At 42.5% G+C, this 26593-nt stretch overlaps 2 protein-coding genes across 3 annotated transcripts; one reads left to right on the top strand and one right to left on the bottom strand.

The window, feature by feature from the left end:
- Positions 1-762: 762 nt before the first annotated feature.
- On the top strand, positions 763-5594 carry XBP1 (X-box binding protein 1). Its single transcript, XM_079943224.1, is given in 6 exon segments — positions 763-1051; positions 2130-2226; positions 3052-3180; positions 3998-4033; positions 4036-4143; positions 4450-5594. Coding segments are annotated over 6 exon segments (1164 nt in total). The 5' UTR covers positions 763-815; the 3' UTR covers positions 5008-5594.
- Positions 5595-7863: 2269 nt separating this feature from the next.
- On the bottom strand, positions 7864-22256 carry CCDC117 (coiled-coil domain containing 117). Of its 2 annotated transcripts, none has more exons than XM_079943478.1 (5): positions 22234-22256; positions 20539-22119; positions 19822-19872; positions 13083-13220; positions 7864-10805 (listed from the first exon to the last, which is right to left on the bottom strand). In XM_079943478.1, exons 2-5 carry the CDS (start codon positions 20718-20720, stop codon positions 10568-10570), a joined length of 609 nt encoding a protein of 202 aa, XP_079799604.1. In that variant the 5' UTR covers positions 20721-22119; positions 22234-22256; the 3' UTR covers positions 7864-10567. The 2 variants fall into 2 exon arrangements, with proteins under 2 accessions (XP_079799604.1, XP_079799603.1); XM_079943477.1 differs by lacking the exon at positions 22234-22256 and adding an exon at positions 13695-13919 and having other exon boundaries at positions 20539-22118.
- Positions 22257-26593: the final 4337 nt, after the last annotated feature.

The raw sequence follows: 26593 nt of genomic DNA on the forward strand, positions 1-26593 counted from the left end.
GGAGGCCCCTCTTTCACAAGTCCCCCTTCCCCCCCCCCCGCCCCTTTGCGCCGCAACACGCGGGCAAGAGCCCTGAACCTCCCCTCATGTCTTATACATGCCATTTTTTCATTTCATAATAATAATAATGTACGCTCATAGCAGAAAGTTTAGAGATGCAAAGAAAAATGAAATTACACGTATTCCTGCCACTCTGAGAGAACACCACGTAAGGTTTATTAAGCCTTCACTATGAGTTAAACCTAGTTTTAAAACGCGCTATCTCATTCCCTAAAGACTTATTTCGCGGAATTTCTTTGCAGGCTTTTTTCTAACCCAAGCCCCGATTCGCGCTGGTCTTTCGATTTTCTGCTCAGCTCCGGGCCCTAAGTGGCGCACAAGATACAATTCTGTCAGGAGCGGGTAAAAATCTGTTAGTCTCCGTAAAAATTGGTCTGGAAATCTCTCGGTTTGGAATTAAACTCTGCGTCAGCCTAAGGGGGAAATTCCATTTATTGAGAAAACTCCGCCTGGCTCTGGACCCTTCCTCACAAGCACGGGGCTTCCCTAGACCCGGTCCTCCGGTGCCCCACACCCTCCCAGCGCCGAGTTACGCCTACCCGTCACCCCGGCGAAAAATGCCCGGCACCGTGGCCGCCACGCTAGACGCCCTGGCCCCACCCCCTCCGGATTGGCCAGACCAATGGGAGCCAAGATAGGCCTGCGTCACTCGGCGCTGGCCAATCGCGGAGGGCCACGATCGTTGAAAGGCTGGGCGCGGTGGGACCGGCTCGCTGGGCGGCGGAGACGCGTACTCGCGTAGACACGCTCCGGGTATGGTGGTGGTGGCAGCCGCGCAGAGCCCGGCCGCCGGGGCACCCAAAGTTCTGCTTCTGTCCGGCCAGCCCGCCGCCGCCTCCGCCGCCGCCGGAGCCCCGGTCGGCCGGGCTCTGCCGGTCATGGTGCCGGGCCAGCGAGGGGCCAGCTCGGAGGCGGCGAGCGGGGGGCCGTCCCAGGCGCGCAAACGACAGCGCCTCACGCACCTGAGCCCCGAGGAGAAGGCGCTGCGGAGGTGGGCGAGGGTCGAGGCGCGGAGCCGGAGGGCGAGGGCCTGGGGTCTGGGACCGAATTCGAAGGCGAGACAGGGACCTGGGGCCGCGCTGACCGTTCGCAGCGCTCAGGCGTTGGTGGCCGGGCCATTCCGGTGCCAGCGTGGCGCGGGGCGGGGCAGGAAGTCTGGACTAGCAGATCCACCGCGCTGGGTGGAGTCCAGAGCTGCGCAGGCCTTTTTTATTTACTTCTTTTCTATCTAATTAGAGATAACCAGAGCTGGGTATCAGGGTACCTGGGTTCCAGGCCCTCTAGCTGTGACCACAAACCCGTGGTCAGCTTTTCTGAACTTGGGCTGTGACATGAAGCCAATTGGTTAACCTACTTTTTTTGGAGGCGCACGGAACTGAAATGTCAGCTGTTGAAGGGGGCTGGGAGCGCTGTAAGGCTCACTAGTCAAACTCAGCCTCTGCATCCTTAAAATGGTATCTACTTCAGGCTGCTGGGGAGATTGAGAAATGCCTAGTACTTAGTTCTCCGTAAATGTTAGTTCTCTTATGATCATTGTGCTTTGTGTGATTTATGAAGTGCCTCCTGGAGTAGACACGGGCCTAGGCTTTCAGCACCAGGGCGAAAGTCGCATCAGCCTCTCCCTCTTTTGAGTTGGGTTTAGGGAGGGAGGGTTTATGTTCGAGCGCGATTGCAGCCTTTACTAGATTTAATCAGTCCAGGTTGGATCCTGTTTGAGGGGATTGGAGTCAGGAAGCAACGGGGGAGTAGAAAGGGGAGGAGGAAATATCTTATGATGCAAGGTGAATAATATTTGTGTCCAGCCTTTGTGCTGTGGCCAGGGATGAGACGGAGGTGGATGACTCAGTATGGGGGAGAGTAAAGTAGGTCTTCAAGCTAGATCCACAGAAGGCTGATTTTTTTTTTTTTTTGGTTTTGTTTTCTTGAGGGGAGGAGCCTGAAGTGTATTTTACCATTAGTCTACCTTATACTGTAAATTAAAATGAAAGCACCAGGTGGCCAAGTTTTCAAATAAAGATATAAATAAGGTTTGAGATGACTCAGTGTGGTATATCTCTTTCTGTTCTCAGGAAACTGAAAAACAGAGTAGCAGCTCAGACTGCCAGAGACCGAAAGAAAGCTCGAATGAGTGAGCTGGAACAACAAGTGGTAGATTTGGAAGAAGAGGTAAAAATACTTAAGGCCTAACTCGTATCTTTTATCCATTGTATATCTTTCCCTTGGTTAATGGTTGCTTCATCTCCGTTAGAAGACAATTGGACATATAATTAAAAGTTAAACTTTTAGTTAATCTAAGTTAGGGTAGATAGATAGTTGGTTAAGTGGTGAAGCTTGATGAGAGCAGAAATGATTGACCCTCTTGGCATTTGGTGCTAGCTCTATCTCAAAGCTGGTGAATTACATTACAACAATGTTTTATCAGTTAGTACTAAAAAATTAGTAAAAGCAGATAGGAAATCATTGCTTAAAGTTGAGACCTTTTCTGGCTTATCCAAAAGTCCACTAACGGTTCCCTTCCCCTTCTAGGGTCTACTTGTTACCTAAACTTAAATTGTTGCCAGTTACACATCTTGAATACATAAGCATATTTGTGGTGTTCTTTTTTTTTTAACATGTTGATTTTACAGCCCACCACTACCACTTTTATTATTACCCACCAGTTCAAGATAGGATTTTTTTAAATGTCATATTTAAAATTAAAAGCCACAAGTCACTAAATTAAAGCCACAAGTCACTCTTTGTTGAAGTCTCTATTAGTAGTTGGGGGCATTGTGTTATATGTGACCCCGTGAGATGGCACTTCCTAAATAGCTTTTTTTTTGTAATTATAACCTTGCCTTCTAATACCCACTGTGAACAACTTCATAAGCATAGAGTTTTCCAAAAGACCCGGGAGAAGGAAAGGAAACCTACTGTAGTGAAACGCTGTCAGGTGGATTCTTAAGTGAAGGAATTAGATGTCTTAATAGCCTCTTCTGAACTTTCTTCCAGAACCAAAAACTTTTGCTAGAAAATCAGCTTTTACGAGAGAAAACTCATGGCCTCATAGTTGAGAACCAGGAATTGAGACAGCGCTTGGGGATGGATGCCCTAGTGACTGAAGAGGAGGCAGAGACCAAAGTAAGTCATGTCCTTTATTTGGTGCCGTATGTGAGAACTGCTTTTAAGTGACATGACCTCTTTCTTTAATGATACTTATTCATTTTTCAAGAGTGTAGCGAATAGTACTAAGTCCTAATAATTAAAATAAGTTACATGACTCTCCAAGAGCAAGTACTAACAAATGCCAGTAGTCGACAAGATATATCTACCATGCCAGCATTAAGGAGAACCAGGATAAGAGAGCCAGTCAAACCTGACTTTGAATGCTACTGAAATTATAGTGGTTCTTTGATGAATATGATTGAGAAGAGAAGGGATTCATTGTGATAGTGACACCTTTCTGATAGAAGAGTGATGTATGGGTTTTAATTTACGAATCATGGCAAGTTCAGTGATAATACTTAAGTGGTCTAAGGTTGACAGTAGGGCAGTTCTACTCAGAAGATAATGTTTAGGACAAACTTTTAAAAAAATTACTATCCAAAAAGATTCTGGGCTGAAATTCACTATAGAACTTTATTACTAGGAACGTTATTGAGAATATAAGTAAGATATTATTTAAGAATATTGGTCCTGCCTGAATCTTTGCTTGGGGAAGAAAAATGTTTCATTGTACAGAAAATCACAATGAAGTTAGTCTTACCTTCCTTTTCTTATCTCTTCTTGAGGAGGGCTCGAGAAAATGGAAATAACAAAGGTTTAAGGGAAAGGTTTCGGCTCTAAAGAATAGTTTTCTAGCTTTCTTGAAAGTCAAGAATCACAGCTTCCTGGCAAGTATTTCCCTGGGGACTCTCAGCTGTTGGAGCTGTTCATTCACTATGGTCTTTCCTCCCAGGGGAATGGAGCGAGGCCGGTGGCCGGGTCTGCTGAGTCCGCAGCACTCAGACTACGTGCACCTCTGCAGCAGGTGCAGGCCCAGTTGTCACCCCTCCAGAACATCTCCCCATGGATTCTGACGGTGTTGACTCTTCAGACTCTGAGGTAGGGCTTATTCAGGTTTACTAAAGAGGTGTATAACTATTTAATTCCATTTGTTTGATGCCTGACATCCCTAACCAGACATATGAGGGCAGAGAAGGTAGTTTCGGTTGAGTTGGAGGTGAACATTAACTACCTTCCTATTTCCAGGTGGTTTAGGACATGGAGTGGAGTATAGATAAATGGGTCTGGTGGGTCCTGGAGGTCATCCTATAGCCTAATGATTAATTTACATTTTGGAACCTAGCACTAAGGTAGATTCTCAGTGCATTCTAATAGTTGAACTCCATTTAATTTTTCCTTTTACAGTCTGATATCCTGTTGGGCATTTTGTTCAACTTGGACCCAGTTATGTTCTTCAGATGTCCCTCTCCAGAGTCTGCCAGCCTGGAGCAGCTCCCAGAAGTCGACCCAGAAGGACCCAGTTCCTTACCCGTACCCCCCTCTCCATCCCTGGGGACGTCATCAGCCAAGCTGGAAGCCATTAATGAACTGATTCGTTTTGACCACATATATACAAAGCCCCTAGTCTTAGAGATACCCTCTGAGACAGAGAGCCAAGCTAATGTGGTAGTGAAAATTGAGGAAGCACCTTCCAGTCCCTTAGAGAAAGATCACCCTGAATTCACTGTCTCAGTGAAGGAAGAACTTGTAGAAGATGACTTCATTCCAGAGCTGGGTATCTCAGATCTGCTTTCAACCAGCCACTGCCTGAAGCCATCTTCCTACCTACTGGATGCTTATAGTGACTGTAGCTATGAGGGTTCCCCTTCTCCCTTGAGTGACATGTCCTCTCTGCTTGGTGTAGAGCATTCCTGGGAGGACACTTTTGCCAGTGAACTCTTTCCCCAGCTGATTAGTGTCTAAGGAGTGATCCAATACTGATGCCCTTTTCTTGACTATTACACTGCTGGAGGATATAGCACAGAAGCCTGTGCTTCATTCAGAAAGCCAAAGTAGAGGGTGTATGGTCCTAGAGAATTCCTCTAAAGTATTTGTTCAAACCTCATAGGTCACCCCAAGTATTGTCTTTTGACATTCAGCAGTCCAGGGTACACAGATACATTACTATAATCCAGAATTAGAGATTCTGAGGTTGTACCTTTATCTTAAGGGCAGTGGTTTGCCCTAAAGTATTTACGTAAGCATCACTAGAAAAGTGTCTTAGACATGGAATTAACGAATGGCCCTTTATCATTTCTCTTTACCCATCTTGGCATCCCAGGCTTGCCTCTGATCTTAGGTCCTTTAGTTTGCTTCTGCAAGCAGAGAGGACACCTACCTGAGGGGGCTCCTTTTCCCTCATCATGTACAGTTCAAGTAAAGATCAAGAATCTTTTGTAAAATAGAAATTTACTATGTAAATGCTTGATGGAATCTTTCCCTGCTAGTGTAACTTTTGGAAGGTGATTTCTCCATTTATTTAAAACTACCTGTTCAGTTAAAAAGTACAATGCAGTGTCTTTGTTCTTTGATTCCTTCTTGAACCTCAAGTCTTATTGTTGTTATTCTCTCTCAGTTTTCACTGTTTGCCATGGTAGTGATTTATCCCACTTCAGTGAGCATGCCACTTTTTAAAGTGACTGAAGGCTTTCCCCCCTTAATTACTGCCTGCTTCAATTCCTGGCTGCCTGAAGTAAACACTGAGCAGTTACTATATTTGAGACAGTTTCTTCAGCCTAATTGACCAGTATTACAGCTAGTAAATGGCAGAGCTAGAACACTTAACTTTTGCTATTAACATGTTAGAGAAGGACATGCCATTAAATATCAATACTTTTGCTATTATTATAGAGATTAAGAGGATTTTCTAGACTCCAACTCCCTGGGTTCAACTCTGCCACCAGTTCAGCTGGGTAACCCTGGGCATAAATTACCACTTATTTCCTCATCTGTAAAGGGGTATAATAGTATCTCTAAAGGCTGCTAGAGGATTCAAAGAGACGATGCATTATAAACACTTAGTATATGCCAGGCACCGTCCCAAGCACTCAAAAGTTAACTGTTATCTCCTAATCCACTTTGGAAGGGCTTTAATCTCTTACAGAATTATATACACTCTAGGATATGTTTCACAAAAGAATGAACCTGTTACAACCCCCAAACTACAGACTTGATAACATCATCCAAGGTGCATCTTTTCCTTGGGAATCCACTTACAAGATATTAAAGGAGTCCCCTAATTTATAGAAATTATTTTACCCATGCCAGCATTCTATGCCAGTGTTTACTGACTACCTCTGGGGAGGTCAGAGTGAGTGAGCAGACCAAACGAGATGGGATTCGAAGAATCCCCAGCAGCAAGGCAAAGCAGGCTATGGTTACAGCCAAGTACAAGGGAATGCCTTTGGTGTGACTGGGGGCGTGTCCACAAGCATACTAGTAGGCAAGAGAGCCTAAGGTCCCTGGTTGCTGAAACCAGAGCCCAATCCTAGTACTTGGCAATGCAAACTTGCTTAATCTCTGAGTTTCTGTTTTGTAAGTGTAAGAACAATCCACCAGCTGCCCCACAATTAAAAACCTGATCACCAGATTTTCTAGAACTGAAAACAAGTGCTGAGAATCTATTTAGGGATTGTGTAGGCAGATGTAATTACAGATACATTTTAGCTTTCAACATTATAGAACAAGCATCTGAAGACTGGGGCTCAACTAATTTACATTCAATGACATCACGTGAAAGAAACAGCTGTACAACAGGAATAACACACAGGACACAACCTGTGTAGATTGAGTTTTCATTTCCTGCACAGATGGGTGAAAATTACTAAACACTCAGGATATCCTATATTCATACTGAAACACTAAATGGAATGGTTAGAAATAAAAACATCTTTCTCTGCAAAACCAAAGCAAGATTTCTGTTAAATGCAGAAGGTTGTCCATAACTCAAAGCAGCAGGTGACAGATACCTGTACACCATTTCCCTGGGCCTTGTAACACCAATGTGTGCTTCTCTGCTTTTCTACTAGGTGTGTTACTGGAGCAGGCAAAGTAGGGACAGAACTGTAGGCAGAGGTAATTAATACCTCCTACTCCAAGAATATTTTATGGCATCAAATTCTAATCTTCTAAGATTAAATCTTTACCCTCTAACTAACTTCTAAAGTTAATTAGGGACAGGAAGACTGGCTTGTTTACCCACTAACCAGTCGCTGAAAGACAACATTCCTGTCTTGCTGGAGCTATATAGTCTAACACCACATAACTGCATGTAGCTCATCTCTCAAATGCCACTAGTAGAATACCTGAACCAAACTGATACATACAAAACTATATTCCCTCAAGGAGTTTAAAGTTACACTGCCTGAACCATACTTTATTGTAGATTATTTCAGTGAAACCTAAACATGTTAGGTATTGCTGTAAAAAGACCACTGGTCAAGTAGGAACCCTGGACCTGGTGAATTGGATTATTATACTAAATTGTCACTATCTACTTAGGCTTAGTTTACAAATCCATAAAAAGATAACTTTTAGCTATGATTTCCAAATTTTGGTAAAGAAAACAATATCCTGAGTTTTCTGTAGCCGCAACTCAAACTCTGCCTGCCCACAAATCAGGGATCCACATTTATCAACTAATGGTTGTAAATATGCACGCAATACCGCCACCCAGTGACCTGTCAACTCAAGAAAGGAATGACCATGTAACTGGACATCTAGAGGAATTTTCCTACTCCCTATTTTTAAAGGTCCCAAACTTGATTTCATTTACTTAAGTGCAGGAACACAATATCTCAAATAGTCCAAAACACTTAAGTTTTATTGAAAACAAAATACAAAAACACCAGATTCTCATTTTAAAGTAAAATTAACAGCATCTTCCACAACTTTCCAAGTACTCCACCATCCTTATCACTATTAAAAAACAAAACCAAGTTCCAGATACAAAATAATTAATGAACCCACTGGTGAACATTTTTCTCATGGTTCTAGTTTCCACTCATTTTTAAAATTTTACATTTGCACCTTTTCAAGAATGAGTAGCAATTTTTATTTGATTAATATCTGTGAGAACCGCACTTAACTTTCTTCATATGAAATAAAAAAAACAAAACCACACACACCCTAATCAAACTCAGAGAAAATACACATTTGTTCATTAAAGCTCACCTGCTTTAGATAATTTTTTCTCTTCACACATTAGCATAGTAAGCCAATGTTTGATCCATGCTGCAAAAGCTGTACAAAATGAAGACCTGTTAATTCCCTAGGGAAACCTTAAGGCAAAAGCAAAAGCCTTACTCTACAAAAGAAAAACAAAGCAGAGGCATGGGGACTGTGGAGACGGCTCAGATGAGTAAGCACCACATGGATGAAGACGACAATTTTTGTACAAACATATGCAGGATAAAGTTTAAAAAGGAGCATTGAACATCCATGTTTCCTGCAGAAATAATGATCATGTCAGGTAAAATGACTTCTGAAACAAGTTCTGCTTGGATCTTAACAGAATCTTATTAGTTCTCTCCTACATATACCCGTGGTATCTGAGCCTTGTTTCAGAGCTCTTCTTTCCTCCTGTTCACTGTACAGACCTGGATCCCAGGCCTGCCCAACAATCCCTATAGAAGACAGTGTTAGTGTGCTTGGGTCCTTCTTTGGAAAGCTGTCACCTCTCCTTCACCTGAACACTGGGACTAACTCCAAATTCCAGGCAGTCACTTCATGTTTTTGAGCTGTAGCAGAACAAATGCATGGAGGTTTAAGGCTACAAACTTTACAAGTTGGTCCCATTAACAATTACCTAGAGGCAGGAGTTTTTTAAACGGCATGAATCAAACACTTGCACGTTTCAACAGAATACAGTTTACATTCATCTCTAAATCTGAGATTAAGAAACTATTAGCTGGTTTCCAACTGTTTCAATACTGGTTTGAAGTTTGAATAATTTTATTGTGTAGACATTAAATATTTTGTTTAAATATTAAACATTAAATCTTTTCCTGACTATCCAGACAGAAATAGAGAAAGCAGGAACAACAGGCAGGAGAAGAAACAGTCCAGTTAACAGACTTGTGACTTCTATGCCATCTGTAAAAAGGGGAGGGACCTCGGCATGGGTTTCAAAATTGCCTGGGAGCTGCCTCCTAAAGTCACCTCTACTTGGCATAAACCATGTTTTCTAGACAAGGTATCTGATTCCAACAAAGGCAAAAGAAACCCAGAAAACAAAACAGAAAGAACTGGGGTGGTCTCCCATTGTCTGATAAAAGAGCTAGTATTACACTCAATAAGTTATAGTGGATATTCTGTAGCACTAAAGAAATTGTCATTTTACTTCGTACTACTGAGTCCTTGCCACGCAGAAGAGCTCTTCCTGAGAAATAAAAAACTTCAATCCTGGTTACCCTCAGAGGACGCCTTGAGCCTGGTTAAGGTCCTCAAGATGAAGATTTCCTGCTAGCAGGAAGCTATTCTCTAACTTTTAGGCTTACTGCACCATAGTTGAAACAATAGGCAAACTGGCTATTTCAGTAAATCTCAATGTCACTTGCCCATATGTGCTCAGCTAATTATTCAGTCACTGTTTTCTAAATTAACATTAAAAAACTCAACTTGCTTATACAGGCACAACTTTTTTTTTTAACTACAGAAGTTATATGCTGGGCTTAGCTGATACAGCACTGCCCCAGTATTACCTGAGGGATGCTTCTCCCAGAGCCAATTCGCACATGGTTTACCTCACAACCTTTTAAACTATCACTCAAAGTTAATTAAGCTGTAAACATTACTGAATAGCTGGGCTTATCGATTATGCAAGGGAAACCAAGGAGCAACAGTAGCACAAGGCGAAAGAGCCTCAAAGGAAAAACCTTTTCTTTGTATTTTTCATTCCATTTTCAGAGGCAAAGAGGGGAGCCACAACGCTACTGGCTAATCAATATAGCTACAATGAATTGACAACTAATATACAGGTTTCAGAGCCTCTGTTAATTTCCCCAGCATAGGCTTAAGCTACTGCCTCCTTTCTCCTTCTCCCCAATCATATATAGTCACCACTGTAAACAGAGCTCATAACTACAGATGAAGTTGTGGCTCGACTGTCGAAGTACACATAGTAGGAGAGCATCCTACTTTCTTAATGCATCTTTTTCAACTCAAGTATCTGAATGATATAAACAATGTGACAGATGACTTAAAAGTCATGCTTACACATATAGCTTCTATACTTGACTTTGCAGAATGTACTCCTTATTCCTTTAATAAGACCCCTAGAAAACTGCTTTTCTCTTGAGACAAGTTTCCTTGGCAAAAGTTGAATTCAAGAAATGGCTACCCAAAATGAGAGTCCCACCCCAAATCACAGGTGGAGCTATTACACCCGTTTCAAAACTTTCAAGTCCCTATACTGTACAAGCAGGCTCATGACTGAACACATAAGCCTTCTAAAATTTGACAACTTTAGTATAGAAACTGGTGTCTAAAGTTCCATCTCTTCTTCTGTGCAAGCAGCTGTCTCCAAACTAGTGTAAACAGGCAACCCTGTTTGCCGAGGTTCCAAGAACAGTTCAGTTCTTTGAGGGTAGGCAGTGCCAGCAGCTGCATGCTTAGTTTGGCTCTCTCCTGTGTAGTTCTTAGCATTAGATGACAGCTTTGGCTTATCAGAAAGGAGTTCAGGGAGAGGTTTCCAGAGCACAAGCTCCATGGAAGGACGGCTCCTAAGACATAAAATACAGATTTTTATCAATAATTTTATAACATGAAAATAAAAGATATACATTGAAAAACTAATGTTTGCTACCTAACATCTAAAAACGGATGGGATTAAATAGGAGATTTATGACAATCCAAATTGATCTTTACAAAGGCCACTCAAGTACATTAAATTTTACAGTTCTGCATGCATTTTTAAGCAAACCAACTGGTTGTACTGATGCTGTGATTAGAATATAAACATTCAACATGTAAAACAGAGGCCCTTGATTTATTATAGTGTTTTCTTAAACTGTGGTTAATATTAGCAGATGTGAGCTACTATCTTGTACTAAACCATTATAAATGAAAAAGAAACATTGGCCAAACACACTAAAAATATCTCAGTATGCCTTTTGCTTAGTACAGCTATGAAACATAATGCTTTTTGCAGTAAGCCACTGTCTGTGCCTACCCCACCCCCTCGCTGCCCTCTCCATCTAGTGATGGTTTGATGGTTTCTGGGACCCAAGGGCAAGTAAGGAAAAATAAAACACAGACAATGAAGAACACCCCCCCCCCCCCCCACACACACACACACAAGGCTAGCTTCTGGAAAACTACCAAGAACAGAAAGTGCTATGTTTTAGGCTGGAGGGCAATGTGACCTGCTTACTCTTGGCTAAACTATCTACCCACCCTAAGGGCTGGGTAGTCAGAATTATAAGATCAAGCTAGGAGGCTAATGCAAAACCCTTGTGTGCTAACATCGAGCAGCAGTGGAACCCACTGTGTCTAAAGACAATACTGCCTCATCTACCTGGCATCAGTGGGACTGTATCCTAAGAGAATTTTTCAGATATCTGACACTTACCCTCACTGAGTACCAAGTCTATCTGAAGTCTTTTCTAGGCAACATCTAAATGGCACTTTATAACTTGCCTACTACAGTTGGCCCTCTGTATCTGTGGGTTTTTGATTCAGACCATTTTATTTTTTTAATTAATTAATTTATTTACTTATTCTTGGCTGTGTTGGGTCTTCATTGCTGCGTGGTTTTCTCTAGTTGTGGCGAGTGGGGGCTACTCTTCGTTGCAGTGTGTGGGCTCCCCATTGTGGTGGCTTCTCTTGTTGCAGAGCACAGGCTCTAGGCGTGCGGGCCTCAGAAGCTATGGCACGCGGGCTCAGTAGTTGTGGCTCATGGGCTCTAGCGCGCAGGCTCAGTAGTTGTGGCACAAGGGCTTAGTTGCTCCGTGGCATGTGGGATCTTCCCAGACCAGGGCTCGAACCTGTGTCCCCTGCATTGGCAGGTGGATTCCTAAACACTGCGCCACCAGGGAAGCCCTCAGACCATTTTATATAAGGGAACTGAGCATCCTTGGATTTTAGTATCCGCAGGGGGTCTTGGAACCAATCCCCCCCATGGATATTAAGAGACAACTGTACTTTACAGAGTCGGTAATGACCACTTGAAATCATCTAAGCTCAAGGACTACAAGAATTACAGGGCTATCATTAGTTCTTATGTAAATGGGCTCCAGGCTGCTTTGCTTTTCAGGTTCTTATGTTTGCTTTCCAGTTGCCTATCCTGTTCTCACACTGTACTGTCACTATTGACTACTATGAGTTTGTCTGTTCTGCTGTTTTTGTGTTTCTACTCTGATGACTGAGGAAACCAGATAACTGAGCTGATCAAACTGGGTCTAAACTAAGTGCAAAATGGCTCTTAGAGCTAAAGGCCTGAGGGGCTACACACTATGAGGTAAGAATATGAGCTGTGGATTGTGGCCTTTGTGATAACTTTTTTGACTGCTGGGAGACTTTTGTTTCCTAGGTCCTAATAGTGGTCCTAGATAACTGAGAGAGCCAGGTAAAAGGTACTTTTGAAATGTGGTTCCTATATCCTATCATAGGTATTTGAGAGAATGGGTTTTTTTTTTTTTAACTTCTTTATTGGAGTATAATTGCTCTACAATGATGTGTTAGTTTCTGCTGTATAACAAAGTGAATCAGCTACACATATACATATGAGAATGGGTTCTTTCTTGCCAATCCTCCCATTTCCAAATATTAGACTATTAGTGCATTTTGGGACTTCAAAACAACCCAGGGCTGAGTACACAAGGCAGCCAACTCCTGCTTGCGTAGTGTTTTGCTCACCCCAATGAACTAAGAAAAGGTCTCCGACTTGGGCTAAATACAAACGTACTATGCTTTCACTTGGTTGGCGATCAGGAAATGTCTAGAGACTGTGTTTTCCCTCCAAGATCATAACTGAATGGAAACCAGAAACCAAAACTTACATGGACTCAATCATTTTCTTTGTAAAGACTTCATCAAATTCCCTCTTCAAACCTGTTTTCATGGTATCAGAAAGGACAAGGCTGGGAAGATGGTTAATATTTCTGTCAGCTTCAACTTCTTCATCTTCGTCAATTATTCTAAATAAAGACAGAAGCGAAGTAAGAAAGAAAAATTATTTAGTTAAGCTATTATATATTTATTAATTGGAAAAAATTTAAAAACTAAAAACAAGGATAAACGCAACAGGTGCTACAGCAAAATATCAAGTAAAATATGAGACTATACCTGAGAGAAAAAAGTATACACAAAAGAGCTGTTCAACATTTAACCAAAATGTTTTACATTAGAGGCAATCAAATTTGAAGAATGTGTCCCTAAAAACCCTCATACCAAAAAGTAATATTCAGAGATAGTAAGTGAAAATATTTAGTACAGTTCTATGAGAAGAACTTACTTTAACATTTAAAGTGTGTACTTTGAGCTTTCTGATTTTTATAGTCTGATATATTGAGGATCAAGGAATCACCAAATGATGAATTAGACTAACTTGAAAGAGTAGAGCTGTTACATAGGAACAATAATAAGCAGCTAGATATATGCTGCCCATTTACCTGTCCTCAATTTCCTGAAGCCTCCTTCGGGCAACTTCACATTGTGGTTCTCCTGTTGTCTGATCCATCTCTTCACAAATAACATCTAACATGCCAGGTGCAGAAAGGCCACTAGTGCACGGATTTACTCCATGACCCTCTATATCCTGATGTGCACAAAGAATCCAGTCATTAGGACCAGCACACAGCCCTGCTTCAGTTAGCCTTTTCTTTCTTACTGGACAACTGAAAAAAAAAAAAAATCAATGAAAATCCTGGCTAATATAAATGAAATGTGTATCATCCCCCATCTCTAATCAAATTCTTCTACGAAAAACCTCTAATTTTTGACAGTGTGTGATTGCAAGATGGAAAATCACACATTTTCTTTTCTGTCATTCTCACAGCCTCCCTGAGATGTTTCCCTTCCCGACATTTGTCAAATTAGGTTGCAACTGCAAGATTTTTGCTTTTCCAGATTAGAAGTGTTCGCTGTGGGAATTTAAAGTCGTTCTTACTTATTCAGCTCTGGAAAGGTCAAGTGGGAAGTAAAGAATACAAAAATCACAAAGTAGCAATTCAGTGCCAGCCATATTTTTTCAAATTGCTGCTGCTCCACTACACTGGGCATATGAGGAGGTAATCTGCAGGCATCCTATATTCCCTTAGGGCAAAAATATTCGCTTCATCAGGTCTGCAGCAAGTACTACAGATGCAAATGATATTGCTGATTTCTTGGTTCTCTCCAAAAATGGCAGAGGCTGTCATTTGCCCTATGGGTCCCTAATAATGGAGTGCACTTTTCTCCTGCCTTGCAACATAAACTATCCTCACTTCCTAGAAATTTTGTATTTCCTTGAGACCTTAGAGTTCATCAAATCCAATTTCTTTGTTTTGCACATGTGGAAACTAGGACCTCGAAAACTAAAGTGCTCCCTCCAAAGTGTCATGTAAGGTGAGTTGTATTGATATTTTGGGTACCAGACCCCAGAGACAGACCCTGAATCCTACCTCTTTGCCACTTTCACTAAAACCTCCTGCCTTGTTAGGGAAATTCAACTGTTCAAGCTCTTACCACGAACTAGTATCTGCAAGCACTATGACCTGCCTGGTGTTTAGCTGAGACCTGTCCTGAAGCAAGTTAAATAGACAACCTGCCCTGCTCTATTTGAGTATTTAGACCAAAAGTACATTATTGCCTGGGCATCACCAAGCACAATCTCAAGACCAGAACACAGCTCTGCAACCAAAAAATTCATTAATGGCTACCACAGCTTCTGATTCTAAACTAAGAGTCAAAGGAAGAAGCATGTATTTTAGAAAGAAATTTCTATTTCATGTCAAGACTATGAAAATCAACATTCAAGTCTCTGGCAATATAAAATCTGACAAATAATAATGCTCTCTTGAACCTAGATTTTTGACTGGAATCAATTATTAAATGAGATGTTTCGTGTATAATTATTTTTAATTCATAAGAAAGTATTAAGAATGTCTATCCATAAATCAAACATTTCTGTAGTATTTGGATAAAGTATGTGACGTTTTCGAAAGCAGAAGAAAAAGTTATAGACGTAAGAAGTCATGTTGGACTTCCCTGGTGGCTCAGTGCTTAAGAATCCGCCTACCAATGCAGGGGACATGGGTTTGAGCCCGGTCCGGGAAGATCCCACATGTCGCAGAGCAACTAAGCCCGTGCGCCACAACTACTGAGCCTGTGCTCTAGAGCCCATGAGCCGCAACTACTGAGCCCGCGTGCCACAACTACTAAGCCCGCACGCCTAGAGCCTGTGCTCCACAACGAGAAGCCACTGCACCACAACAAAGAGTAGCCCCCACTCGCTGCAACCAGAGAAAGCCCGCGTGCAGCAACGAAGACTCAACACAGCCAAAAAAAAAAAAAAAAAAAAAAAGTCATGTAAGAAAAAGCAGAATGAATCTAGAATATCTAACAATTCAACTATTAAATACAGCTGAGGGACTTCCCTGCTGGCCCGGTGGGTAAGACTCCATGCTCCCAGTGCAGGGGACCTGGGTTCCATCCCTGGTGGGGGAACTAGATCCCGCATGCATGCCGCAACTAAGAGTTCAAATGCCGCAACTAAAAAATCCTGTATGCTGCAATGAAGGCCTGGAGCAGCCTAATAAATATATATATATATTTTAAAAGATCTTTAAATGCAACTGAGTATCAGAGCTGGGTTCTGATCTATGATCTCCAACATAATTTGGGCTAAATTATTTCATGCCTCTAGGTCCACTTTGCAAATACTTAGAGATCAATGATGATTAAGTCCCAAAGAAAATGGGATATAAAAGACTTTAAAGTTCTGATAAGAGCTATGGAAGTGGCAGGCGGGCAGCACACTTCTAGGTATTTGACATCCAACTGTCCAGTCTCAGGGCCTCAATCTCTCCACGTGTATATCAAAGATGGTTAACTTTTTTTTTTTAACATCTTTATTGGAGTATAATTGCTTTACAATGGTATGTTAGTTTCAGCTTCACAAAAAAATGAATCAGTTATATAAAAGATGGTTAACTTTTAAAGCCAATTGTTTGTACACTTCAAACTTTTTATTTATGACACTGGAACCCTTTATTCAATAATCTCCTATAAGGAACCCCAAAAGATAAAAGCAAAGAGGTCCCTGTGTATCTACGGTAATCCCAAGGCTATAAAGAACATAAATATTGTCTGGTCCAGAGGTTTTTTATTATTTATTTAAAAAAAAATTTTTGGCCATACGCCACAGCATTCAGGATTTTTAGTTCCCCAACCAGGGATCAAACCCATGCCCCCTGCATTGGAAGAGGAGAGTCTTAACCATTGGACTGCCAGGGAAGTACCAGAAGTGTTTTTTTTTTTTTTTTCCCAGAAGTATTTTTAAACTGAGACAACATTCAAATCAACTGTCTCATTAGTCTATGTATCAACCAGATGAGAAAATTCAAAGTTTCTGCTGGCAAAAAAAGAAAAAAAAAAGAACATACACAAAGTTGAAAGACAACAAATCTGGAGAAAACAAAACATATATAATATACTGGCTTCCTTAATAAAATTTCTTATAGATTAACAAGAAAAAGACCAATAAGCCAATAAAAAATTTGCAGAAACATGAACAATTCACACAAAATGAAACACAGATGGCTTAAAAGATGTTCAACACCGCCTATAATTTACAAAATACAAATTAAAACAGTGATCTAATTTCTTTAATTATAAAATGCCTACACTTATAAAAGTACATACAATAATTATGAAACAAAAATCCAGGGGCTTCCCTGGTGGTACAGTGGTTGACAGTCCGCCTGCCGATGCAGGGGACATGGGTTCGTGCCCCGGTCCGTGTACCAGGGGGAAAAAAAAAAAAAAAATCCATGAAAATAATATACAAGGTATAGACTGCTGTCAGAATCCCAAAATGGTACTCTACTCCCTCCTCTCTGTAGGTAAATACTATCTTTTATGGTAATCACTTCATTTTTTAAAAAATACATTATCAAGTATGTAGATATGCAATCTTCAAGGTTTTAGTTTTGCCTGGTTTTGAACCTTATATATAAGGAATTATACTGTATACATATACATTCTTGTGATGTTTCTTTTGCTCATACTGTAAGACACATCTAGGTTGATAGATGTGGGGTTTTTTTGTTTTTTTTTTGCTGAATTGAACTCAGCAAAAAATTTACTTTATCCATTGTACTGTTCAGGGACATTCCAATTTTCAGCTATCATGAACAAGGATGCTATGAACTTTCTTGTATATGTCTCCTGATGAGCACAGGTACATACTCAAGAGGAGAACTGCTGGGTAAATGGGTATGTGCATCTTCAACTCATGCGATAATGCAAAACTGTTTCCCAAAGTGTTGTAGCAATTTACATACTCATCCATAGTGTTTGAGAGTTCCTGGTGCTACAGACCCTCCAGTATCTGGTGGTGGAGTATCTTATTGTGTCTTTAATATGCATTTCCCTAAAGACCAATGAGGTCAAACATCTTTTCATTTAATTGGTCATTTGGATATCCCCTTTGGGGAAATCTTTTACTCATTTTTTTTTTTAAGACTGTCTGCCTATGAGATGTAATTTTTTACCTATCAGTTAAGTGGTGATCAAAAAATCTCCATCTGAGAAGATGGAGAAACAGGCATTCCCACTGTCAAAGGAGTATAAATTGGCAACAACTTTTTCCAAAATTCAAAATGTATATACTTTAAGATCCAGCAATTTCCCATCTAGGAATCCATTTACCTACTTGCAAATATATACAAAGAACTTAAAAAGAATGGTGGTCCAATGTTCACTGCAGCACTATTTACAATAGCCAGGACATGGAAGCAACCTAATTGTCCATCGACAGATAAATGAATAAAGATGTGGTACATATATACAATGGAATATTACTCAGCCACAGAAAGGAACAAAATTGAGTTATTTGTAGTGAGGTGGATGGACCTAGAATCTTTCATACAAAGTGAAGTAAGTCAGAAAGAGAAAAACAAATACCGTATGCTAACACATATATATGGAATCTTAAAAAAAAAAAGGTTCTGAAGAACCTAGGGACAGGACAGGAATAAAGATGCAGACGCAGACGCAGACGTAGAGAATGGACTTGAGGACGTGGGGAGGGGGAAGGGTAAGCTGGGATGAAGTGAGAGAGTGGCATGGCCATATATACACTACCAAATGTAAAATAGCTAGCTAGTGGGAAGCAGCTGCATCGCACAGGGAGATCAGCTCCATGCTTTGTGACCACCTAGAGGGGTGGGATAGGGAGGGTGGGAGGGAGACGCAAGAGGGAGGGGATATGGGGATATATGTATACATATAGCTGATTCACTTTGTTATGCAGCAAAAACTAACACAATATTGTAAAGCAATTAGACTCCAATTCTTTTAAAAAAAAAGAATGGTGGTCATGGTAGATTTGTTAGTAATAACGAAGATTAGAATTAACTTAGAAATCCATCACTAGGAGACTGGTTAATTATCTGTACCTAGCCTTACAATAGAATTCCACTCACCTGTTGAAAAAGAAATTAGGTAGAACTCTATGTGCCCATATGCAACAAGCTACAGGAGAGTAAGATGAAAAGATCCGATGTGTTGCAGTGTGAACAGTATCTTACTTACAATGTAAAAAACCAGAACCATATACAGTCATAAACTTGTAAATTTTTACATTATCTTCCTTAGGAGACATAGGAAACAGGCAACAAGGGTAACTTCTGGGGAGAACTGGGAGCAAGGAGTGTAAGACTTTTCAATACGTAGCCTTCTGCGAATTCTTTTATTTTGTGCATATAACAATATTCACATGGCTCAAAGTTCAAACATTACAATCGCTTATATATATTTTTTAACATTTTTATTGGAGTATAATTGTTTTACAATGTTGTGTTAGTTTCTGCTGTATAACAAAGTGAATCAGCTATATATATACATATATCCCCATATCTCCTCCCTCTTGCATCTCCCTCCCACCCTCCCTATCCCACCCCTCTAGGGGGTCACAAAGCACTGAGCTGATCTCCCTGTGCTATGCGGATACTTCCCACTAGCTATCTATTTTACATTTGGTAGTGTATATATGGCCATGCCACTCTCTCGCTTTGTCACAGCTTACCCTTCCCCCTCCCCACGTCCTCAAGTCCATTCTCTACATCTGCGTCTTTATTCCTGTCCTGCCCCTAGGTTCTTCAGAGCCTTTTTTTTTTTTTAGATTCCATATATATGTGTTAGCATACGGTATTTGTTTTTCTCTTTCTGACTTACTTCACTCTGTATGACAGACTCTAGGTCCATCCACCTCACTACAAATAACTCAATTTCGTTTCTTTTTATGACTGAGTAATACTCCATTGTGTATATGTGCCACATCTTCTTTATCCATTCATCTGTCGATGGACACTTAGGTTGCTTCCATGTCCAAGCTATACAATTGTTTACAGAGTGACAAGTTTCCCTCTGACCTGCCCAGCTCCGTTCTCTAAAACGTAACCCATGTTATCAGTTCCTTGGACCTCCTTTCAGACACCTGATGTTTCACACTTTCACTTAAAAACAAATAGTCATGGATATAAAATAGGTTAAATTAAGTGACCGTTAAGTGAATAAAAGGCACCTGAAACTTACTCATCCTCCTCCTCCTCTCGCTTGTGTTTCTTTCTATGGTGAACTGAAACACTGTTGAAACAAACCAGAAAATCAGTCAGTTGAGAAATTTATTGAGCGGGTGCGTTCAGCATCCACTTTCTGGCTCCGATAATCTTGCCCACCCCATTCCCACCAGCGGTCCCCTTCCTTGCCGAGTGGGATGGATATACAGGTCACAAGGTCAGTCAGGTATAGAGACTGAAATCTAAACTTCTCATTTGGTCAAGACCGGAGGAGATAAATTGAGGGGGACCACCGTAGGGAAAACGTATCGGGGCAGGTACCGGGCTAAGCACTTTATTTTATGATCCCACTAGGAGGACCCACTTCTGTCCCAAGTTGCGGATGAGAAAACTCAATGTCCGAGAGGCGCTGAAAGTTAACAGCAGCGGCGGCTCCGCCGCGGTCTGGAGAGAGCGAGGCGAGTGCGCGCCCACGGGAGCTCCAGGCCCGGCTCGACCCGGCTCCCTTCCTCGCACGCCCTGGGCGAGCTCGGACCGTTTCCTCACTTCCCGGGACGCAGGAGGGCCAGGGTCCGAAGCGGACCCCCGCGCTTTGCTACCTCAGGCGACTAACGGTAACCGACTGTGGGGCTCAGTATCCTCATCAGCAACCTGGGGCTGAGAAGCCCCCGCCGAAGGTCGCGGGGAGGGTCAAATAGCCCGCGCCCGCCCGCCCGCCGGCCGAGATCCTCACCGTCCGCGCGCCGCGCTCCCGCCCGGGCTGCTCGGGGCGGCGCGGGGTTCCCACCGCGGGGCCAGCTCGGTGCCGTCCGCCCCCGGCGGGAAGGCCCGGCCGGGGAAAGCCGGTGGCGGCTGTAGGAAGTCCGAGCCGCCTCTCAGCGGGAGGCCGCTGAAAGGCCGGCCAAGCGCGGCCATGGCCGGAGAGGTGAGGAGGCTGCGCCCGCGGCCCCGGCTGCCCGCGGCCCCAGACCCGGCAGCGGCTGCCACAGCGACTGCCAAGAGGCGCCCGCTTCTGAGCCCGCTCCCGACCCCACGTCACGCCTTCTAGAACCCTCCACCCCAAGCCGCCCGGGGCACGCCGGGATTTGTTGTGTGTGGAGAACTGCTGACGCAAGGTCTGCCGGGAGTTGAAGTCCTTGAGGACTACAAACAAGATGGCTGCTTGTCCGAGTCTCCGGGGCTGGAGGATGGCCCTGGCCAACCTAGAATATGATATAGGTTCGAATCCTCACTCAGCAAGTTATGGAACCTCTGTACCTCAGTTTTCTCAGTAGGAAAACCTGAAAACAGTAGTACCTATGTTCATAAGACCGATGGGAGAATTAAATGGATTAAAACATCTAGAGCCCTTAGGACACTTCTTGGCACATAGTACACGTTAAAAATCAGCTAGTAATTCCTTCTGTGTTTTAATGTAAATGAAGTTGATGATGCCTTAGAGGGAACAGCATGGAGGATGAGGGAAAACCTTAGAGCTCTTCTGAGAGGGACTGGCAAGATTTCCAGGCTCTATCTGGGACACCAGAGACAAAGTCTTGCTAAAGGGCTAGCAGAATTTGTCACCACAACCACTGATCACAATCATTTTCCCCATCTCAGGAAATGGCACCATCATCTAGTCTGAGTTACTTATACCAAAGTCAATGCCCTTCAGCCAAAGACCACCAAGAACACACCTGTAATTGACCAAAGATGGATTTATTGACTTACTGCAGTCAGGGAGTGTCTCAGTAAGAGGGTGTTAGGAAAGGCTTCCTATAGGATTTCTGTGTGTCATAGGGGGATTTGGGGGCAGGTCAAAGAAGCAGGGCTTTGCTCTGGACTTAATACTGTCAGAAAGCAGAGATAATTCTATGGTTATCTTAGCTAATCTTTCCTAGAAGGTGGGGGGAATGAAGGGAGGCTAAACCTACAGTTGGTAAAGAAGCAACAGTCCTTGCATTGGCCAGGATGGGAGATGTTTGGTCATTTTGTGTTTTGGACAATGTTTAGGATTGGGTTACAGACAGGATTACAAAGGGGTCTTGCTTTTATCTTGATCCATAGAAGTCACATCTCTGTCCCTGTTTGATGTTGATGTTCTGTGAAATTGTTTAACAGGGAACACCAGGGTCCACCTGATAGTACCAGGCCAGTTTCAGCTGTTAGAAGATGCTTTTCTCTTTCTAACCAAAACCCTAAGCATCATCATTGATGCCTCTTTTTTGTTGACCGCCCCCCCCCCATATTTAATCAGTTAGCAAGTCCTATGGGCTCGTCAAAGGCCTCCAGGTTTCTCTTCGTTTTTCTCCATTTCCATTGCCTTCATGGTAGTCTGGGAAAAAGTAAATGGACCCCTTTGTCTAATGTAATATGATTGATTCAGTTTAAGTTTTCTTACTGACATTTACAATGCAGTTTTGCCTCCTTAAGGTAACACCCTACTTACCTCAACTGGATATAAAAGATATTCTCCTGGGTCACTTCTACAAATGGTCAACTCATTCCTCACCTGAAAAAAAAAATCCATCCAGATGATGTTATATACACATAGACATACAAATATACATTTATAAAAGGGAGTCCTACTCTATATATTATTCTGAAACTTCTTTTCCACATAATTATATTTCTTGAATGTCTATCCAAATTCATTCTTTTATCCTTTAATTCACAATTCTATACTAAGTTGCATGCCCCTTATCAAGCAATGTATTAGAATTAATAATTTATTAGGTACTTCCTATTTGCAGGTGCTCTTTACCCAGATAAAGTCAAGTATTCCTCATAATAATGCTAAATTGGATGCTTTTATGCCCCCATTTTACAGATAAGGAAATTGAGGCAGGTTATGGTTCCCAATTCCCTCAGCTATAAGTGATGGAGCCAGTGTTCAGCCCCAGGTCTGAGACCCTAGATCCTGCCTTAAACGTCTAGGCTTTGCTCCATCTCATTGAATTCCCTGGAAAAAGTGCTTTGGGGGAATCAGTGAAAGCCTCAGTATAATGTGTCTGAGAGAGACTACATGGAGCTTCGGACCTCTGGAAGAAAAAACCAGAATCATTGTGCACTGTCTCCCACACTAACTTGGGGAGAATGGCTATGGAACTTAACAGTGGCTACTGAGAGCATCTCTTCTTTTCAGTGACAATCCAGGCCTGCCTCCTAGAGGTGACTTCTGGCTCACCTCTCATAGGATTGGTGGGTCAGAGACATACAGACACTTAGACAATCCCTTCCTGACTCCTTTTTCCTGGTGGCTAATCTTATTTATCTTTTTATTAAAAAAAAAAAAGTTTTCTGGTTTTAAAACTAACACAGGGGCTTCTCTGGTGGTGCAGTGGTTGAGAGTCCGCCTGCCGATGCAGGGGACGCGGGTTCGTGCCCCGGTCCGGGAAGATCCCACATGCCGCGGAGCGGCTGGGCCCGTAAGCCAGGCCGCTGAGCCTGCGTGTGTGGAAAAAAACACAGGTTCTTAGCAAAAAAATTAGTTGAAGTGGTGATAAAAGGTTAGAGAAGCAAATAAAAATCGCCTTAATAGCATCCCATTAGAAGCATGATTGTTATGAATATCCTTCCAGTCTTTTTTTCTTATTTGTGTGTATGTGCACACTCACGTACCTGTGTGCTAGTGTCCAATACACACATAAGAGCTGTGCACTATCGCAACTAGACCACAGATACTCATATGACTCTATATAAAGACAGCAAAACCAAACTTAGAGAGGGTGAGTAATTTGTCTACATAATTAATAGTCATTAGTTACTAGAGCTTAGCAAGAAACAACCTCGTCAGGATGTTAATACAAAAATATTAGGCTTCATCCCCTCTGGAAGAAAAGACACCAAACCAAAATGTTGATGGCAATACTAGAGCTTACACTTTCTGGGTATAAGTTTTTATTCTTTTCCAATGAATATGTACTATTTATTAGGCCATAAAGGATAAATGTTTTTGAAATAAACAATTGATGAGGTACAATGGACTGAATGTTTGTGTCCCCCCAAATTCATGTGTTGAAATCCTGACCCCCAATATGATAGTATTAGGATAGTATTAGGCCTCTGGAAGGTGATTAGGTCATGAGGGTGGAACCCTCACAAATGCCCTTATAAAGAGACCCTACGAAGCTCCCCTGCCCCTTCTACCATGTGAGGACAGCAGAAAGATGGCCATCTATGAACTAGGAATGTGTTGTCACCAGACACTGAATCTGCTGGTGACTCCATCTCAGACTTCCCAGCCTCCAGAACTGTGAGCATAAATTTCTGTTGTTTATATAACACCCAGTCTATGATATTTGTTATATCAGCCCGGATGGACTAGGACATGAGGTTAAAAACAAGAGGCTGAAAGAAGCAAACACCACCAGCAGCATGCATTTATTGAACACTTACTATGTACCAGGCACTGTGCTGAGGGCACTATTTCATGTTGGCTCCATGACAACTCTGTACTACGGTGTTAATATCACCCCTTTGCAGAATTAGAGGCTGAGATTCAGTGAGGTGAAGGACAAATCTCAAGGTCTCACAGTTAGTAATGATGGTTCTGGAAAGATTTGACTGATTCCAAAACCAGGAATATCATTACCGCTTTCCACAAGCAAATAGAAACTTTTTTTTTTTTCCTGCTGAGGATCCTCAAATGCATATTCGAGGGAAGATCCTTGCATTAGTCAGGGTTCTGCAGAGAAACAGAAACTATAGGATATACAGGGATATATCCTGGGATATATATATATAAGAGGAGACCTATTACAGGAATTGACTTACTTGGTTATGGAAGCCAGGAAGTCCCACCATCTGCCATCTGCAACTAGGAAACCAGAAAGCCAGTGATGTAATTCAGCCTGAGTCTGAAGGCTTGCCAATCAGGGGGTTGATGGTGTAAGTCTCTGAGTGCGAAAGCCTGAGTATCAGGAGAACCGACATCCAAGGGCAGCAGATGGATGTCTCAGCTCAAGCAGAAAGAGAGAGCCAATTTGCCCTTCCTCCTCCTCTTTCTTCTATTAGAGCCCCCAGTGGATTGGCGGGTGCCCACCCACATCGAAGGGCCATCTGCAATACTCAGTTCCCCAATTCAAATTCTAATCTCTTCCAGAAACATCCTCAGAAGCACACCCAGAAATGATGTTTTACCAGCTATTGGGACATCCCTTAGGCTAATCAAGTTAATACATAAAATTAACCATCACAATCCCTAAGGAATTAATGCTCCTGCTTAAAAAAGGAGAACGACCTTGGCTGTCAAGGACAGAGTGAAACTTGTACGTTCACGTGTTGCCAATGACATTCCAAATAGAGGAGCCCCTTCTCAAACGCAGCATTTGTTCTCGGATCATAAAAGAATTGGCGTATTATGGCTACAGGCCTGGAAAAAATGTGTGCGTATGAGGATAAAAAAGGATGTAATATGTAAATAGGAAATACTGTGTTAGGGCACGGGAATTTTTCATGATTATTTTAAAGCAAATCCCAGACTTGTATTTTATCTGTAAATGCTTTAACATTTATCTCTAACAAATATTTAAAACGAAACAAAACATAACCACAATGCTTTTATCACACCTAAACAGAATTAATAATTCTTTAAAATCATCTCATCTGTATTCACATTTTTCCAAGTGTCCCCACATGTCTTTTTTCTGTTGGTTTGATGGCATCACAGTTCAACCTCGTATTAGGTTTGCCTGTCTCTTTTTTTTCTTTTAATTCTTTTTTTCATTTCTAATATCCTACTGGTCTTTTAAAAAATTTATTTATTTATTTACTTAATTAATTTTTTTGGCTGTGTTGGGTCTTCATCGCTGTGCATGGGCTTTCTCTAGTTGTGGCAAGCGGGGGCTGCTCTTTGTTGCGGTGCGCAGGCTTCTCATTGCGGTGGCTTCTCAGTGCAGAGTGTGGGCTCTAGGCATGTGGGTTTCAGTAGTTGTGGCACACGGGCTCAGTAGTTGTGGCTCGCAGGCTCTAGAGCGCAGCCTCAGTAGTTGTGGCACACAGGTTATTTGCTCCGCGGCATGTGGGACCTTCCCGGACCAGGGCTTGAACCCGTGTCCCCTGCATTGGCAGGCGGATCCTTAACGACTGTGCCACCAGGGAAGCCCTTGCCTGTCTCTTGAGTCTCCGTTAGTCTAGACCTCCCGTCTGCTTTTTCCCTTGGTCATCATTTGTTGACTAATGGGTCATTTGGTTGTTGGCGTTGTCCTGGTGAGCACTGATGGCAGTGATGAGGTATCTTCACATGGCTTCTCGGGTTGACATCAACAAGGGAGCCTGGAGCAGAAGAGGAAGGAAATGGCAGATACTCCCACCTGCCGGGTAAGCACAGTCCCAGAGGGTGGCAGCTTACTCGTGCAGGCAATTAGGATTTTGCAGAAGAACTGGGATATCGGTATCGCCATGACTCCAGAGGCTCTGTTATTTTTTTGGTTTTTTGGTGGTACGCAGGCTTCTCACTGTTGTGGCCTCTCCCATTGCGGAGCACAGGCTCCGGACGTGCAGGCTCAGCGGCCAATGGCTCACGGGCCCAGCTGCTCCGCGGCATGTGGGATCTTCCCAGACCAGGGCACGAACCTGTGTGCCCTGCATCGGCAGGCGGACTCTCAACCACTGCACCACCAGGGAAGCCCCAGAAGCTCTGTTTTTCTCTTCCCTACTGGAGCCTCCTAGCTGGTCTCCCTGCTCCACTCTTGCCCTCCAGCCCGTGAGCCAGAGATATTTGTCCACCATGCAATCCTGATGTGCTCCTCCCCTGCTCTAAACCCTTCTATGACTCTCTATTACTCTTAAGAGGGTCCAACCTCCTT

The sequence above is a fragment of the Stenella coeruleoalba genome (genome assembly GCF_951394435.1).
Source record: "Stenella coeruleoalba genome assembly, chromosome: 14".
In the NCBI taxonomy this organism is placed as follows: domain Eukaryota; kingdom Metazoa; phylum Chordata; class Mammalia; order Artiodactyla; family Delphinidae; genus Stenella; species Stenella coeruleoalba.